At 39.9% G+C, this 15,671-nt stretch overlaps 1 protein-coding gene across 6 annotated transcripts in view; it reads right to left on the bottom strand.

Moving 5' to 3' along the window:
• The window catches only part of NFATC1 (nuclear factor of activated T cells 1), a 156,321-nt gene that overhangs the window by 104,451 nt on the left and 36,199 nt on the right, over positions 1 to 15,671 (bottom strand). For all 6 annotated transcript variants that reach the window (XM_069957886.1, XM_069957888.1, XM_069957891.1 and 3 more), the window contains exon 3: positions 11,801 to 11,960. In XM_069957886.1, the coding sequence (XP_069813987.1) occupies positions 11,801 to 11,960 (160 nt within the window). The remainder of the gene's footprint in view (positions 1 to 11,800; positions 11,961 to 15,671) is intronic.

Genomic DNA, 15,671 nt, shown 5'->3' with positions numbered 1-15,671 from the left:
ACCGCTGCATGCCCTTAGAAGAGTCCTAGACACAGTCTTCATCTCTCCAGGGTTGGGGGAGCTCACATTTCAGGTAATGGAAGCAGACACTGAGTAAATAGATCTGACTTTTTACAAACTGTAAACTATATTCAATATGAGTTCTAAGCATATTTTTACCAATAGTAAAGAACTTTAATACCAAGCTAAAAAAAAAAAAAATCCTGTGATATTTAGAAAACGTGACTAATATTTAATATGAAATATAGCACAATGAAAAAAAATATTTTCCAAATGTCATTATTCTTACACAAGCCAACAAATATAATTTACATTACCTGTATATCTGCTGCAAGGCACAATGATCAGCATGAAACTTATCTGATTTGTAATTACATAAAAAATGTTTTCTTCAAATATAATGGGAAAACCTATGGAGGTTTTACTAATAAACTAAGCTGTTGGCACACTGATTTTTAAGGCTAAGAATATAAAATCTGGTGATGTCACAACTGTTAGTATGATAAGTGCATGATCTGATATAGTCACAAGGATATCACAGTGGATAAAAACATAATAAACAAGTTATACTTACCTTTCCTGATCCTATGCAGCCACTGCACCGCTGCATTTGAGTGCAAGGACAGGCCAATGAAGCCTGAGTGGCAGAAGAGGGCATGGCAGGTAAGTAACTGACAGTTTCTCTTAAGGGTCTGTTCACACGTACAGACTCGCTGCGTATTTATCGCTGTGAGTTTATCGCACATAAATTCACAGCGATACTGATTGCTATTAAGTCAATGTATGTGTATTCTCGCTGCGTGTTTGGTGCGATTTTTACATGCGAGTTTTGATTTTCACAGGCAAGTTCAACACCACAAAAAAACGCAGCTACTTTCATGCAAGTTTGATGTGAGTTCTGTGTTTTACGCAGCGAGTCTGTACGTGTGAACAGACCCTTAAAGTGATACTTTCACCCCCTTTCTGTATGAAGACAGCTGTAAAGCCTAAATTCTGCCGTTTTCATACCTTGCTTTATAATACATTTCTTGGTACTTGGTCCAGTAAAAAATGCTTTTTATCACTGGTGGATTGTGCCACCTGGGCGCGGCTTCACGACCGCTGTGTCACTTGGCCCCACTCACATCAGCGCCGTAGGCCTAAACACTGATGACGTCATGAAGGGACGGGGACTACGGTGGCGATGTGGGCGGGGCAAAGTGGCACAGCAGTTGTGAAGCCACAGGTGCTGTTTCTATAAAAAAGCGGCCGTGCTTATTTTTTCCCATAGGATGACTTAGGATGGCTTCAGTCTCTGCTGCACTGCCGATTTACACAGTGCTTGCTGTGTGGACTGAAAGTAATTTTCCCTATGTATGGGTGCGCGCACACTACGGAATTCCCGCGTATGACCCGCAGCGGATTCCGACGCTTGTACCCGCACACGGTGGCACACATCTCCGCCCCATGCCATAGGCACTATTCTATGCACGGCGGGTTCACTTCTTTCGGCGGAATGCGGAATCCGTACGTGCATAAAATAGTTTCTATTGCACGGGCGGAGATGTGCGCCACCGCGTGCGGGTATGAGCAACGGAATCCGCCGCGGGTCATACGCGACGCTGACACTGAGTGAGTCCCGAGTTAAATAAAGACAGTGACTTCTGTGGAGAAAACTAAGAGTGTGAAAACAGAAAAAAAAACTAGATGGCGCAACACATGATATTTCTAGAGAGGGACCCAAGTTGATATAAGCTGGGTAGGGATGCAGGCTGCTAGGAGGAGTACTAGGAGGGAGCAGGCCAGGCTGCCAAAGAACTACTGACAGCATGAGCTAGAGTGATGTGGAGATTAAAGAAAGCACCAAAAACCCATCAATGTATTAAAATACATGTATTTAAGAATCTATTCTTATCTTGTAGCACTATAATGACTTCTTAATGTTTTGGATAAACCCTGTAAACATCGCAGAAAACCTACAGGACTCTCTAAACTCAGTATCATAATGGAAACGCATATGACTCCCAGCTACCTCTGCTTTTCTGAATGCAAGTATGTAAAGGTCACCGACAGCAATGAAAACCCTTCCCTCTACTGAGAGCTTTTGACACATGCAAATGTATCAGTGGAGCTGTCCGTTCCCTGAGCCATCATATTTATTGAGGCAAGCAGCCCAGGATCCAAATCACAAACTCTCAATGGCCACTACTGTGGATACACATAACCCACTTCTTTGTGCTCTTTGGTCCCATTATGTATGATCTAACGTGTATACAGCGTTTCACAAGAAGAAAATTCTGCTGTTCTGCTGGCTCAGTACCTGGACAGATTGCCACTTTTGCAATAGTGAATTCTGCTTTCTTAAGACTGTCTGGACATCTGAAAGTTGAATCTAGAATGCAGCTGGGTTATACTGCAAAACAATGATTCATAAAAAGCAAGTCTCTATTTGAAACAGTGGTGAGAAACTAAATTAAAATTTTCAAGACAAAGCCTGGACTTGTATCCTGCTCGGGTAACACCTGTATGAATACTGTAGGAAATGAAAAGTAACACAACTTTTTAATATATTTCATATTTCAATTCCTCACTATTCTTAGGATTATTTGTTGTCTATGGGTAGAAACATTATAGTAAACTCTTACAGATCTAATATGTCTATGGGTAGAAACATTATAGTAAACTCTTACAGATCTAATATGTCTCACATCTGAAAAGATTTATAGCCTAAACAGCGTTAGAGGGTGATTCTCATCTTATAGAGTGATGGCATGTAGACAGAAAACAACTACTTAATAATCATTGGGGGTACCTTACCAGTCCAGAGACTGAGACAGAGTTTGTTAGCAATGAATCCCTTTCACAGTTTTTCATCTGCACAATACTACCCGCTGTCCCGCATTTACGTTAAAGGGGTTGTCTAGTAAAAAGTTTCTCAACATAAATAAGCCCAGGCTGGATGATCAAGACAACAAAGTGTGCACTTACCTGCCTTGTTCCCCTGCTGCCTCCATTATACTGTCTTCAGGTCTCCACTGTGCTCCACTTTCTGGTGCCAAGGTCACCACAAGACACTGTCACTGAGTCAATTGTTGTGTCCCACCTAAGGGCCCTATTACACCAACAGATTAATGGAATGGATTGGAAAAGAAGAGAAATCCCAGTCTTTCCTTTAGTCCATTCCTGGCTTTGGCTCAAATTCTGTCAGATAATCTGTTGGTGTAATAGGGCCCTAAGAAAATGATTAAGTGAGCAGCAATGCCTCGTGCTGAAGTAGAGCGCAGAGGAGCCAGGGTGCTGGGATAGTGGAGGCTGGGGGGGGGGAGCGGTAAGTAAGTGCAGACCTTGTTGTTTTGCCCAGCCTGGACATATCTATGTTAAATAAAAACAAATATTGCATTAGACAACCTCTTTAACTTATAAGAGGATAGAGCGCTAAACATGACTTGTGGTCCCTTCGTTCATAAGTCTGCTGGGGATCCCTAAGGCTGGACAACTCTTCCTTTTTGGTCAGTATAGGGACACATGAGCTAGCCCTGTTTTTAATGAATACTATTTATTTTTATGTATACACATATGTGTATTGCCTTCCAGTTTTAAATAGAAACGACAGAGTATATTTCAGCCTGAAGCCTGGTGGAAAATGGGACAATAACTGGGCAGATTTGCAATATCAACGGCAATATCAGCAAAGGATGTTGTTTTGCTCTCCTAAGAGATTAATTTGTGTCTCCCTGAAGGAAAATCCTTCCGTACTATGGCAGGGCATTTTCCACCCGTTTGAGGATGTGCAGGTGAACGTGTATTGTTGTCATTACAGATGACACTACCAAACAGGATTGTGTAAGGATCTGAAAGAAGCTGCCTTCCCCCCTTATCTATTAGAAACATGAAATGTCCCATTTCATGTAAACACAATGTATATGTACAATACTATTTTAGGTCTGTTTGGGCTTCAGTTTACATTAAGGGGTATTTTCATTACTCAAAATGAGCCACCAAAACAATGGTAAACCTGCCAATATATACTGAGTTGTCTCACTCACATTTTATTCCCTGTGCACTCTCTGCGTTATTCTCCATGGGAAATATAGAAACAAACAGAAGCATGCAATATGCACGTCTCATACTGGTAATATATCCCCTCTGCCTTTTGTCCCCTACCCTCTCCTCATAGTGTGTAAGGGCTCTCACTCCCTATGTATGGCTTGACAATTACATGTATAATCTCTGTAATGTCTGATTCTGTCTATATATCTACCCCCAGAATTGTGAAAGGCTGCATATATATATATATATATATATATATATATATATATATACCCTATACTTGTCATCATGCCATGACTGATCTGCACTGACTTTACATGCTGTGCCACTGTGATAGATCATGGCCATATATTTTGCAGTCTGTTTTGCAGCCACACCAAGTGTGAAGAGAAAGCGCTTGCACAGCTCAGCACTACAAGTATCTTGATCAATGTGGACAATCTTGTGAAACTGTAGCTTTATCCTATTTGCAGCTTGACCCTTACGCCTCCTGATACTTGTCAATAACTAAAGTATCCAGTAAGACTCCTCTCCCTCTTTAATCATGATTATATTCTTCTAAATGACTATTACACAAAGCATGACTTTTCTTTTGGTCCTGTGAACAAAGAACAGCTTGCGATAAAACAGAAAGATTACAAGGCATTCTCTGATGGCTGTGTCTACAAAGGATCTATTTGTCTCATTTGCCTTGTAGACGGTTCAACAGCTTGACACTACCCCATGTTGCATGTTTCCTAGTAAAGAGGCATGAAGGAATGCAAGCTACATGACATAACACATGTACCATACTATATCCCACCTTTTCTGATAACTTCTCTCTGGAATGCTGAAAATATATATATATATATATATATATATATATATATATATATATATATATATATAAAATGTTTTTTTTTCAGGTTCAGCAAGATAACAGCTTGAATGATGATACTGCTTTAGCGGCAAGCAGCAGTACTAGCTGCCAGATTATTAATGATATCATTCATGCTTCCAAACAAGTAGCAAAACAGGGAGGCAAGCCAAAGAACGCACAAGAGTGAGCGCACACTACTTAACTGAATCACTGAGCTGAATTAGACTTAATGATTTTTTGTTACTCTTCAGGACGGGAATAGCATAGAATTGGGTCCTGCTCATTAGGCAGCTCATATGTCATCTGTTTCATGGTGTAAGATTATAGTATTTACTGGACTCCTATCTCTTGGAAGCATTAAACATTGTCATTGTACCTAAACACAATGGCTGTATTGTGAATGCATGAAGTTTAACTACTTGAGAGTGACAAATATAAACTGACACGTTTGCTCCATACACAGTATTATTCAGAGGAGTTGCACCGCACAGCCCTAGTAAGCTCCTAGTAAGAATAAGCCAAGTACAAGTACAGAAAGGAGCTGAAGGCTGACGCCTATTGTGATGTTTGTGGAGAATTTATGCTGCCTCAAACTAAATAATATCTGGTTAATAATCTTTCTATAAAGTCTTTCATATTGATGTTGAGGACATTTAACTCTTTTCCAGAAGATTAAAGTTAAAGACAATAAGAAAGAAACCGGACGGGAATGGCATTTATGGGAGAATGCAGAGCCACATCTGTCCATGAGCATATGGCTGATCTCCAGGCTTTGACAATGTTCCATGCTTACATAAGTAAAGCATGGAACTTTGAGGGCAATGCAGCTCCACTTATACCTGAAATAAATCAAATTCAGTATTGAACATAAAGTGATGGTATTGGGGTGCTTTGATATCACTGAAGAAATTATGAATTCTTAGTTATGGAATGCATGTCCAATATTTGCTTATGAAGCATGACAGGCTATACATAATTGCATCTTGACATGAACCCAGTAGAAACACTAGAGCAGGACCTACAAGCATGTATACATCAAAACTCGTCTGAATTAAAGCTGTTCTGCAAAGGAGCATGGGATCACCTTCTTCTACAGCTACTGACATTTATCATTAGGAAACTATCAAACAATAAAAATTCATCATGATAAAACAGCAAATAAAATACTAGGACCACAGCAAGCCAGAAATTTTCTTATATCGCATCCCATATGGTAACGGGAATCTTTATGAGGAAAGAACATGTAAAAGTGTTTTCTTTTTATCTGTGCAATTTTACAATAATTAATAATGTCTTTAATGCAAACAGATTCTACTAATACGTGCTGGAAGCAAACAGTCTTTCATGCCAAGATACTACATTAAGAATGGAGGCCAGATGTTTTATTACAGCCAGACATATAAAAATGTATCACTTGCCTCATGTTGTATACCCAGCATTTGGCAGGTAAGCTAAAAATAATGGTGCGTCTGGTTGCTGGCTGAGCGAAACTATACAGAAACATGGCTTCTCCACGTCTGTATAAATCGGAGAGGTCAGCTGCATGTGTTTTCTTGTATGGTTTTCATATGGATCCCTTTCACTAGTAACAAAAATAAATGAACTAAGTGATAAAATGGTGTGTCCTTTATGCTGAGGACATCTGTTCTTTGTTCATTTTGGTTTATTATAAGTGATTTTTTTTTTACATGCTCACACAAAAATAGTTCACACCTCTTCAAAATATATGATGTGCAAGGGTGCCTGTCTGCATGACACAATTACACAATGGCTATATGCAGAACTTATGGAAAACAGAGGTGGCACCTAGTCTTCTTTATCAAGCAGAAGCCAGGGTGGCTCTATACTTCTTAATGCAAGACATCTGTACAGTATAAATCAAGTTTGCAAAAAAATAAACCATATTTATTTATTTTTAACTTAAAACTGGGGCTAAAAAGGGTACAGCAGGTAGGCTATGAGGCCTATAGGTGGACACAAGTCAGAAATGTACAATGTGCTATAAAATAACTTCAACTATATACACATAGTATGATTACTGTGGGCTAAATTCACATCGCCTTCAGTGTTTATTCATGGACCCACTGAAGACATAGCCAAACATATCGAACAGCATGTTTGTGCGGTAACCTTCTTCTCAATACAACTATGCAGTAGGATCTTTATGTACCCCTGTGTAATATACATTGAGAGTTTTTGCCATCATACAAGCCAAAAATGCAAAAATCATATTGTACATGTATAACGTAGAAGCTTTGTTCATATGCCAGCCCTCCTGTTATGTTACCGTTACTGGAAAACAACAGTAAATATGGTTCCTCTAATGAGTCCAGCCTTCAGACAGACAATACATGACTTTTCTTTAGCAATGGCTTCATGGGAGGATAATAACATATAAGATGTCTAACTGAAGAGGTGTTATGTTGAACTCATATGAGAATATATTGGAGCATAATATTGATTCTAACGTTTATCAGAGTTGCAGAACTAAGGGTACGTTCACACAAACTGCTGTGGATTTCAGCTATTTATTTATATCGGTTAAATCTGCACCATGTAATTGTACCCTAAGGCCAAGTTTAGGAAATGTCTTTTTAGACATCCATCATTTTGAGTCAAAAAAACAAACTTATTATTGGCTCTAACTGACAGCAATCCAAAAAGACGGCCCAAAAAAACACAGCCTAAAACAGATGAGACTAAGGTCAAATATATTGGACTCCACAATGTGTTCATAATCTTCCTCTGGATGCCCTGAACTGCCAAAACTATACCTTTTCCTAACAAAGCATAATAATCTTTATACAATAAGATGCAACATTTACAAAATGTGCCAAGTTAAATAAAGCATTGGCAAAGAACCTCATATACCATCCTTTATTTTTATGAGGTTTCAACACAAATGACTTTTTATAAAATCCTAAAGAACATAAAAGATATAAACATGACACGCCTGTCCTTCCACCACTTTCTGCACACTTAGCACTGAAATCCAGCAAGCTTCATGAAGAAAAAGGCTTATAAGACAATCCCATCCACCTGATGTAATAGTATACCTAAGAAGAAACTATTTGCTCTCATAGTATGTCTTTTATGTGTTACACTTATGGCACTTAGGTCCAGACATGATATAACTGACACCAAAGACCTTCACACCATGAAGCAGATCGGAATCACAATGAAACTGAAGAGCTCTACCACCTGGAATATGCAACGTGTTAATATATGTATAGTGAAATAAATGCAAGGCTGAAAAACAGAAAGACAACTGGCCCCAGCCCAACAATCAAACTTACTGCTTCCAGCTGATGAAATCATTGACTTGAATGTAATCTTTTTTTACGCTGAATATGTGTGAATGTATTATTTGGCAAGTGCTGGCCATGTGCATATTGCAATAACCCATGTGGAGTTGCTGGTAAAAAGTGCCAGCCGTTTATGATTGAGCTATAAAATGTCTGCTTTGTGGTATGTTTGCCTGGCTTCATTACATATAATAATTGCATCCTGGCTCGCAGATGTGTGTTAATGTCTTTTTTTGCACCTCTGATATATTTTAGAAACACATGGACAATAGACACAGGCTTTTTTAGTTAACGTGCGCAGTGGTGAATGCCAAGGAAACATGGGTGGGGTACGGAGCCAGCAATTTGTGCATTACCCATACATAAATTGTAGGTAATGGATAATGAAAACATGGAGGCACTGACACTAATTTGGAAGGTTTCCTCTCGGTCTACTACTCCAACTCTACCTCCACTTCCTCCTGATTCACGGCTACAAAAATATTCCCCTTGTTCCCAATGAGTTGTAATTAAACTTTCTCCTTGACCCTGAGCTATAATTATGGTATAACACAGAGCAGTAGTTGGGGAAAGCTCATTTTCCTGTCTTAGTAGATTTCGACGCTGTAGAAGAGACTATGCATGAAAGTAATACAACTGATTTCGAGAATGTGATACACAATAAAACTGTGCATGAAAGTGCTATTCAGAAAGAGATCCAAGCTCGTTTTTTTAGCACAAACTTTTCATTGCCAATAGAAACCTACCAGACTGTAATAGCTGCTCATCATTTTTGCAAAGCATTCTTTACATTCCTTGCTGGCCAGAATAGCAGGCGTTCAGCAATGCCTTATAAATAGGCTTTTGATTTCTCACAACTGTCGTTATTACGTACACTAAGCAAATTAGGCATTTACATCTAGTTCTCCTTTCCCACCTGACACATAGGGAGGACAAGTGTAGCATTTACATGCTGGTATAAAGGTCTTGGCAAATGTTCTTCTGATTGTGTCATTTTGGCTCGTCTAGCCATCAGAAATGAATATATTACATATATGCTAAACACCTTGCCAGCCTCTAATTTTCCTCATCTCTGTTTGGACAGAAACATATTTTGATATACATATACTTTTTAACAGATTCTGACTCAAAACATTTCCTGTTCTTCATGTTCAGACCTCAAAGAATGTGTTAGATGCAATTTGTGTTTCCAGCCCACGCAGAAACAGGATTTATTTTTTAGGTGCATACTATATGATGCATTCATCTTGTTTTTATTAAAAAGAGAGAAAGGCACAGCACTTGATGAAGAGTAATAAGAATGAGTGGATGATAGGAGGTATAACCTGCTCCCATTACACAATATTTAGTCTACAATAACAGATACATCATATTACAACATCATCTGAACTCCACTGCCAGAGTGCAATGGCAAGTGAATATAGTGAGTATGTGCAAAAGATGGTTTCCTTCTAAAGCAAATAATGGCAAAAGGCCACTCGAAGCAGAGTATGTGCCAGCGCTTTCTTACAGGAAAATAAAGTATATACAAGTGGTAGAAATTTCGTTAAAAGCAAATACAGGATGTTCTGTTATTTGTGAGGGCACCGTTGTGGATACACAATGTTATAGTACAGGAAAAGATATCTTTGTGTGCACTGTACTCTATACTCTTACCCTCAATAAACCTGGCTGTAGCCTACATTCATTTGATATGCTAACAGATTCAGTAAATTCACTGAAATATGCTGTGCATCATGTTGTACAATACAAGCTGCAGCCACTCATCATAGTGAACTGAATAGTTTAGCTAAACCTATACTGGTAATGTTAATGTTAAACCTATAATATAATTTTTTGCTGCAATATCATACTCCCACACACAACCAACCAACCAACCACCCACACCTCCACCACTACAAATTTTACTTAAAGCGTAACTGTCATGTTTTTTTTTATTGCAGAAATCAGTAGTATAAGCGATTTTAGGAAACTCTGTAATAGGTTTCATCAGCCAAAAAAGCCTCCTTCTGTACTCAAGAAGCAATCTCCCAGCCTCCCCCCCTGACTTCTTATCTGTGCATTATCAGGCAAACACGTCTTCATTACAGAGAAGCCAGTGAAGACGGGTTCTGCTCTCTCCATTGTAAGCCTATGAAGGGGGGGAGGGGCTGAGGGAGATGAGGGAGCAGGAAGAGGTGACATGAAGGTCAGCTGTTTGTAGACTTTCTGGGCACCTAAAACGCTAAATTCAGGTGTCAGAAAGGTCAGTGCTTATCTATGAACTTACTGAGAGAAGATTGCAGGGTTTCTTGAAAAATATAATATTACAAGTTATGGGCATTAGATTTCTGGTGATACGTTGATCCGGGGATTGTTCTGGTTGCCATTGCAGTCGGGGGAGGGGGGGGGAGTTTCTCCCTGTGGTGGGGCGTTTGTCTTCTGCCCCATAGGGGTTTTTCGCCTTCCTGGATCAACACAGTAGGATTTTCCTAGGTTGAACCTGATGGACTCTTGTCTTCTTTCAACCTTATTTACTATGTTACTATGTTACTATGTACTATGTTGTGCTTTGCAGAAATCCTCTGTGCTCAGTCACTCCTAACAGCCCCTCCCCTCTCCATAGCCACATAATGGAGAGAGACATCCTGCTTCATCTGATGTGAGGGGGGAGGCTGGGAGATTGCTTTTTCAGTCCAGAAGGAAACTCTTTTAGTACATAAAACCTATTACAAAGTTTCTTAAAATCGCTTGTACTGTTGATATTTATTGTTTTCAGAAAAATTACCCTGAAATGACAGTTACGCTTTGAGGCTGGGTTCACACTACGTATATTTGAGGCTGTATTTTTGAGGCTGTATAGCAACCAAAACCAGGAGTGGATTGAAAACACAGAAAGGCTCTGTTCACATAATGTTGAAATTGAGTGGATGGCCGTCATTTAATGGCAAATATTTGCTGTTATTTTAAAACAACGGCTGTTATATTGAAATAATGGAAGTTATTTACCGTTATATGACGGCCATCCACTCAATTTCACCATTGTGTGAACAGAGCCTTTCTGTGTTTTCAATCCACTCCTGGTTTTGGTTGCTATGAGGACCTGACTTGCGGACCAAATACTGCCTGAAATGTACGTAGTGTGAACATAGCCTAAGAAGCTAGCTATAAACATCACCTTATGGGCCAGAAAGTGCTGAATAATTATGTGGGAAACTACTTGAAAAGATTTAATTACTATATATTAAGGATTGATAATCTGTACCGCATATATCAAATATTGTATAACAGAATACCCCTTTAAACATGTTCCCCAGTTTTCATGATCAATGGATTGCTTATGTAAGGTAGACCACTAAACCTTCTTAGTCTTAGTAACTATGAGAGGTACACCTTTAGCAATTGGCAACTATGTTGTGCATCCCTTCTTTGACATCTAGAACATGTAGGAAAATATCCCTAGTGAATAGTGAAGAAAAACTAAGAACTTCTAAACCGCTGTATAATGTATGCATTTCTGATACATCTGGGAAAGAATGTTCTATCATCCTCTACACCTTACTGAGAATTGTAATGATTATTTCTGATGAAATGCCAGGATAAACAATACCACGTATCACATGGTTACCTGCACAATGGGATGTCCACCAGTAGAGGCCTTCACCGCCCCGCGGCTTCCTTCCGTCTCATAATGAGCCCTGTGATGAGATTTGGGCTGTACTTCAATGCGAAGTTCATAAGGTCCTGACTGCGACGGCAGATGCCAATCAAGGGCAGGCAGAGAGGGGCTGTAATGGAAAAGAACAGCTATTTAACAGCTATTAAATATTAACACAAAGTGTATTATCCCACACCACAGGAATTTGGCACTATTACTTTAGAGACCATGATTAGCCACCTATCCCTCACTGTCTTACATTTAAAATTTCATCAATAGGTCTAATGCCATGACATAAGTAATTTAGAAGCCCGTGAAGTGGCCAAAACCTCTTTCCCCTTCATGAAGATGAATGGCCACTGATGCTGCCACCGCACTCCTTATGTCAGTGGAAACTGTGTGCACATTGTTTCCCTTTCCATGAATCTAACCGCCTTTAATTGTCTTCAAAGTGAGAGTATTAATAAATAAGCAGATGATGGAGAAATACTGTATTAACAGGAAGGATTTATCTATTTGGTTATAAGAGGTCAGAGTTGTACTCTGCAGAGTGCCAGCACACTACAAAGTCCTTTACAAAATGCAATGAGAAATATGGAGGAAGGATCTACACACAGAAGACAATATGGTGCGAACAGTACTATGCTAGATAGAACAAAGTATTAGACAGCACTCCGGGGCCAGATTAGTTTATCAGTAGTAGTGCAATAAGAAAAAGGCTCCTATACATAGGAAGAAAACAACCCACAGCATTAAGCATAAGCAGGGGGTTTCTATGTACCCAGCCCTGAATGCTGAAACATAAGGGATCACTGTTTTAGCAAATACATGTTATTCTTTATATAAGGTATACAAATTTCCCATATCTTTTCTGTATCAATTCCTTAAAGGAGAAGTCCGGGCAAATCGATTTATTTAACAATTGCTGGGGGGGATAAAAGAAATAACGTGCTCTTACCTCCCCCGCTCCAGCTGCGTACTGCTCCACTCCGGTCCCCGCCTGCTTCCTGGTCTAAGCAGGGACCCAGGTCTTGACGTGTACGGTCCACTCAGCCAGTGAGCAGCCGTAGCGGGGTCCACTACATACACACAGACACCTCTGCTGCATCACCATACACAAACACCACTGCTCCATACATACACAGACACAACCGCGCTCCATCATCATACATAACAGCTCAGCTACGTACATAAAGAGACACAAACAGACACACACAATTTTAATTGTTCCTACTACAGTATTTACAGGGAGCCCTTCTACCAGTTAGGTGACAACACTGAAGGTCCTGCAGGTCCTTCAGCTCTGTTGTTGGTGAGTTATTTCCTCTGGGGCTTTACATGTAGGAATCTTGGGGGGGATACACATCACCTCCAGATTCCTCTCCTCCTCGTCACTAATCTCACTGTTCAGTGTCCGGCAGGAGAAGGGAGAGGACTCTACAGGTATCAGGAGCTGAATAAGAGCTTTGCTGGAACATTAAGGAAGCAGTGAGGGCGGTCTGACACTTTCATATATATTCTGTTTTTTAACATTGTGTGCACAGACTGGCATTTTTCCATAGACTTTAATGTAGCACAATATTAGATTCAAAATTCATCCGCATTTTATACATATTTTACTGCTGTGTTTTGCTTTTATTTTACTGTGTGTGAACATAGCCTAAATATAACAAAATAAAAACACCAGGGGGGATATTTTTGAAAGGTCAGCCTGAGGCGTACGCCTGGGAAAAGGTGCAGATTCGCCCCTTCTCCCTGGTGTATGCCTGCTGTATGCCTTGCTAGCTCGATTTTGGGGGGGGGGGGGCGTGACAAGGGGGGGAGGAGGCGTGAATCCTGCCGGGAAAAGCGAGCAGGGCCTAATGGTCTTCATAGATCCCCCCATGACTTCAAGAATTTTCCATGGTGTTTTTACATACCATGTGAGTGGGAGGCTGTATGATTGTAAGTAAATTTCAGTCATTGTTGATTAAAGCGGTAGTGACTCTCCTAATGAGAGCCCGTCATAAAGACGTGTGGAGACTTACAGACCGTTGCTGCTCCACTGAGAATTCTGGGAAAAATATGCAAAATAGCTCTCACCCCTCTTGAGCAAATAGATATTTTGCATATCCTTTCTTCCCAGTCATTGTGGATAACATCTTGAAATTCTTTACATTTAAAATAATTTTTTTCAGGCTGTAGCAATCCTACAACCATAGCCTACCACAATTTATGAACTACAGAAAACATAAATCCTTAGTACGGAACAATAATAAACCCCATAAACAGAGTGATTCTACCTAAGGTCCTAAGGTTCCACTGAAGGATAACATGGAAATAAATATGTTTCAGGGGCATCTAAGTGCTATGTATGGATTTTGGTGCTTCATCTATTTATTATAAAATACCAGAAAGCTGCCTACATTATTCTTCCTTAACAGCAATGGCTAAACCAGTCATTACATTTATAGTTTGGGGTATACTGCTATAGAATAACAGTAAAAATACATTACAACATGAGGAAGTAAGGTCACAGCCCATGCTGAAACAACATCAGGGGAGGACTCCATTGCGTAGTCTTTGACCCTAGTGACGTATAAATATATTTAAAATAGTGCTACAAACAAGTATGTTGATGGACTATAACTGTGGAAGGAAGTTTAGCTAAAAAGTGAGATTAACAAAATAGCTCACATTTCTATCCTGTATCAGCTTTCAGCAGGGACAGAGCAAAAGTTACTAAGGTCAGATGGAAACATATTGAATGGGAGCAGGAAACACATTGTGACCAAAACAGTGGAAATCTATCTGATCAAAATCTGTATAGAGCCCATTCCACTGAATCTCATCGCTACTAGAATTTTCCTAGAAAACAAATATGTAAAAGATCTGAAGCATTTTGCCTGACAAGCAAGATCTAATCTTCAGATGAGCTAATGTTATACTAAGAATACAAAATCTTTAAAGAGACAGTCCCATATATAGCTTGACATTAGCCTTAAGACTTACTTACTTTAGAGTTACTAAATATACTAACCCATATTTCTTGTGGAAAAAAAAATCTATATATATATATATATATATATATATATATATATATATATGATGCAATTGTAAGAAGTGTGGGTTTAGGCAAATTATTGTTATTCTTTGGATATTATACTCCATTATGACCACTGTGAATCCATATGGATGGTAGTAGAGATAAGCGAATCACTCATCTAAACAAAGCTCCGCTCATCAAGTCGGCTGCCTGTCAGCGCTGCACCCCGGATGCCAGGAAAAGCTGGATTCAATCCTGGGAAACTAAGGGCCCTATTCCAAAGAAAGATTATCGACCGCATTTGGCCGATAATCGTCCCGTGGTATTGACAGCAACGATCATGTCGACTAATAGCAACGATCTGCTTCCGTCACTCCGTGGAATAGGAGCGTCGGCAGCAGATCAGCCACCCCCCTGGCAGCCACCCCCCCCCCCGCAGCTCCCCGCGCCCACCCCCTCAGAGTCACCCGCTCGCTGCCGCCGCGTGGCGGCAGCACCGAGCGAGGAACGAGGAGCAAACGAGCGCTAATCGCGTTAGTTTACTCCTGTCAAGCTCACAAGTTCATTATAGCTGATGCTGGAGTTCACTTTAGTGAAAGGCGTTCCTGATCTAACAGGACACGCTACAATCATGTCCCGGGTATGAAATATAAAGCTTCCCCATATGTGTGCATGGGTTACTTTGGTATGGCTGAACTCTACTTGACCTCTGGAAGTCTAGTGGATGAAGAAATCTCAATACCTTGTCTCTTTTCTGCTGTAATGTGAAAAAGACAAGAGCTATAATGTACTGAAGAGCTGAGCAATGATGGGCAA

Source organism: Dendropsophus ebraccatus, chromosome 2 (assembly GCF_027789765.1).
Source record: "Dendropsophus ebraccatus isolate aDenEbr1 chromosome 2, aDenEbr1.pat, whole genome shotgun sequence".
Lineage (NCBI taxonomy): Eukaryota > Metazoa > Chordata > Amphibia > Anura > Hylidae > Dendropsophus > Dendropsophus ebraccatus.
Note: the sequence above shows the minus strand (reverse complement) of the source record. Positions and strands in the feature narration are given on the sequence as shown.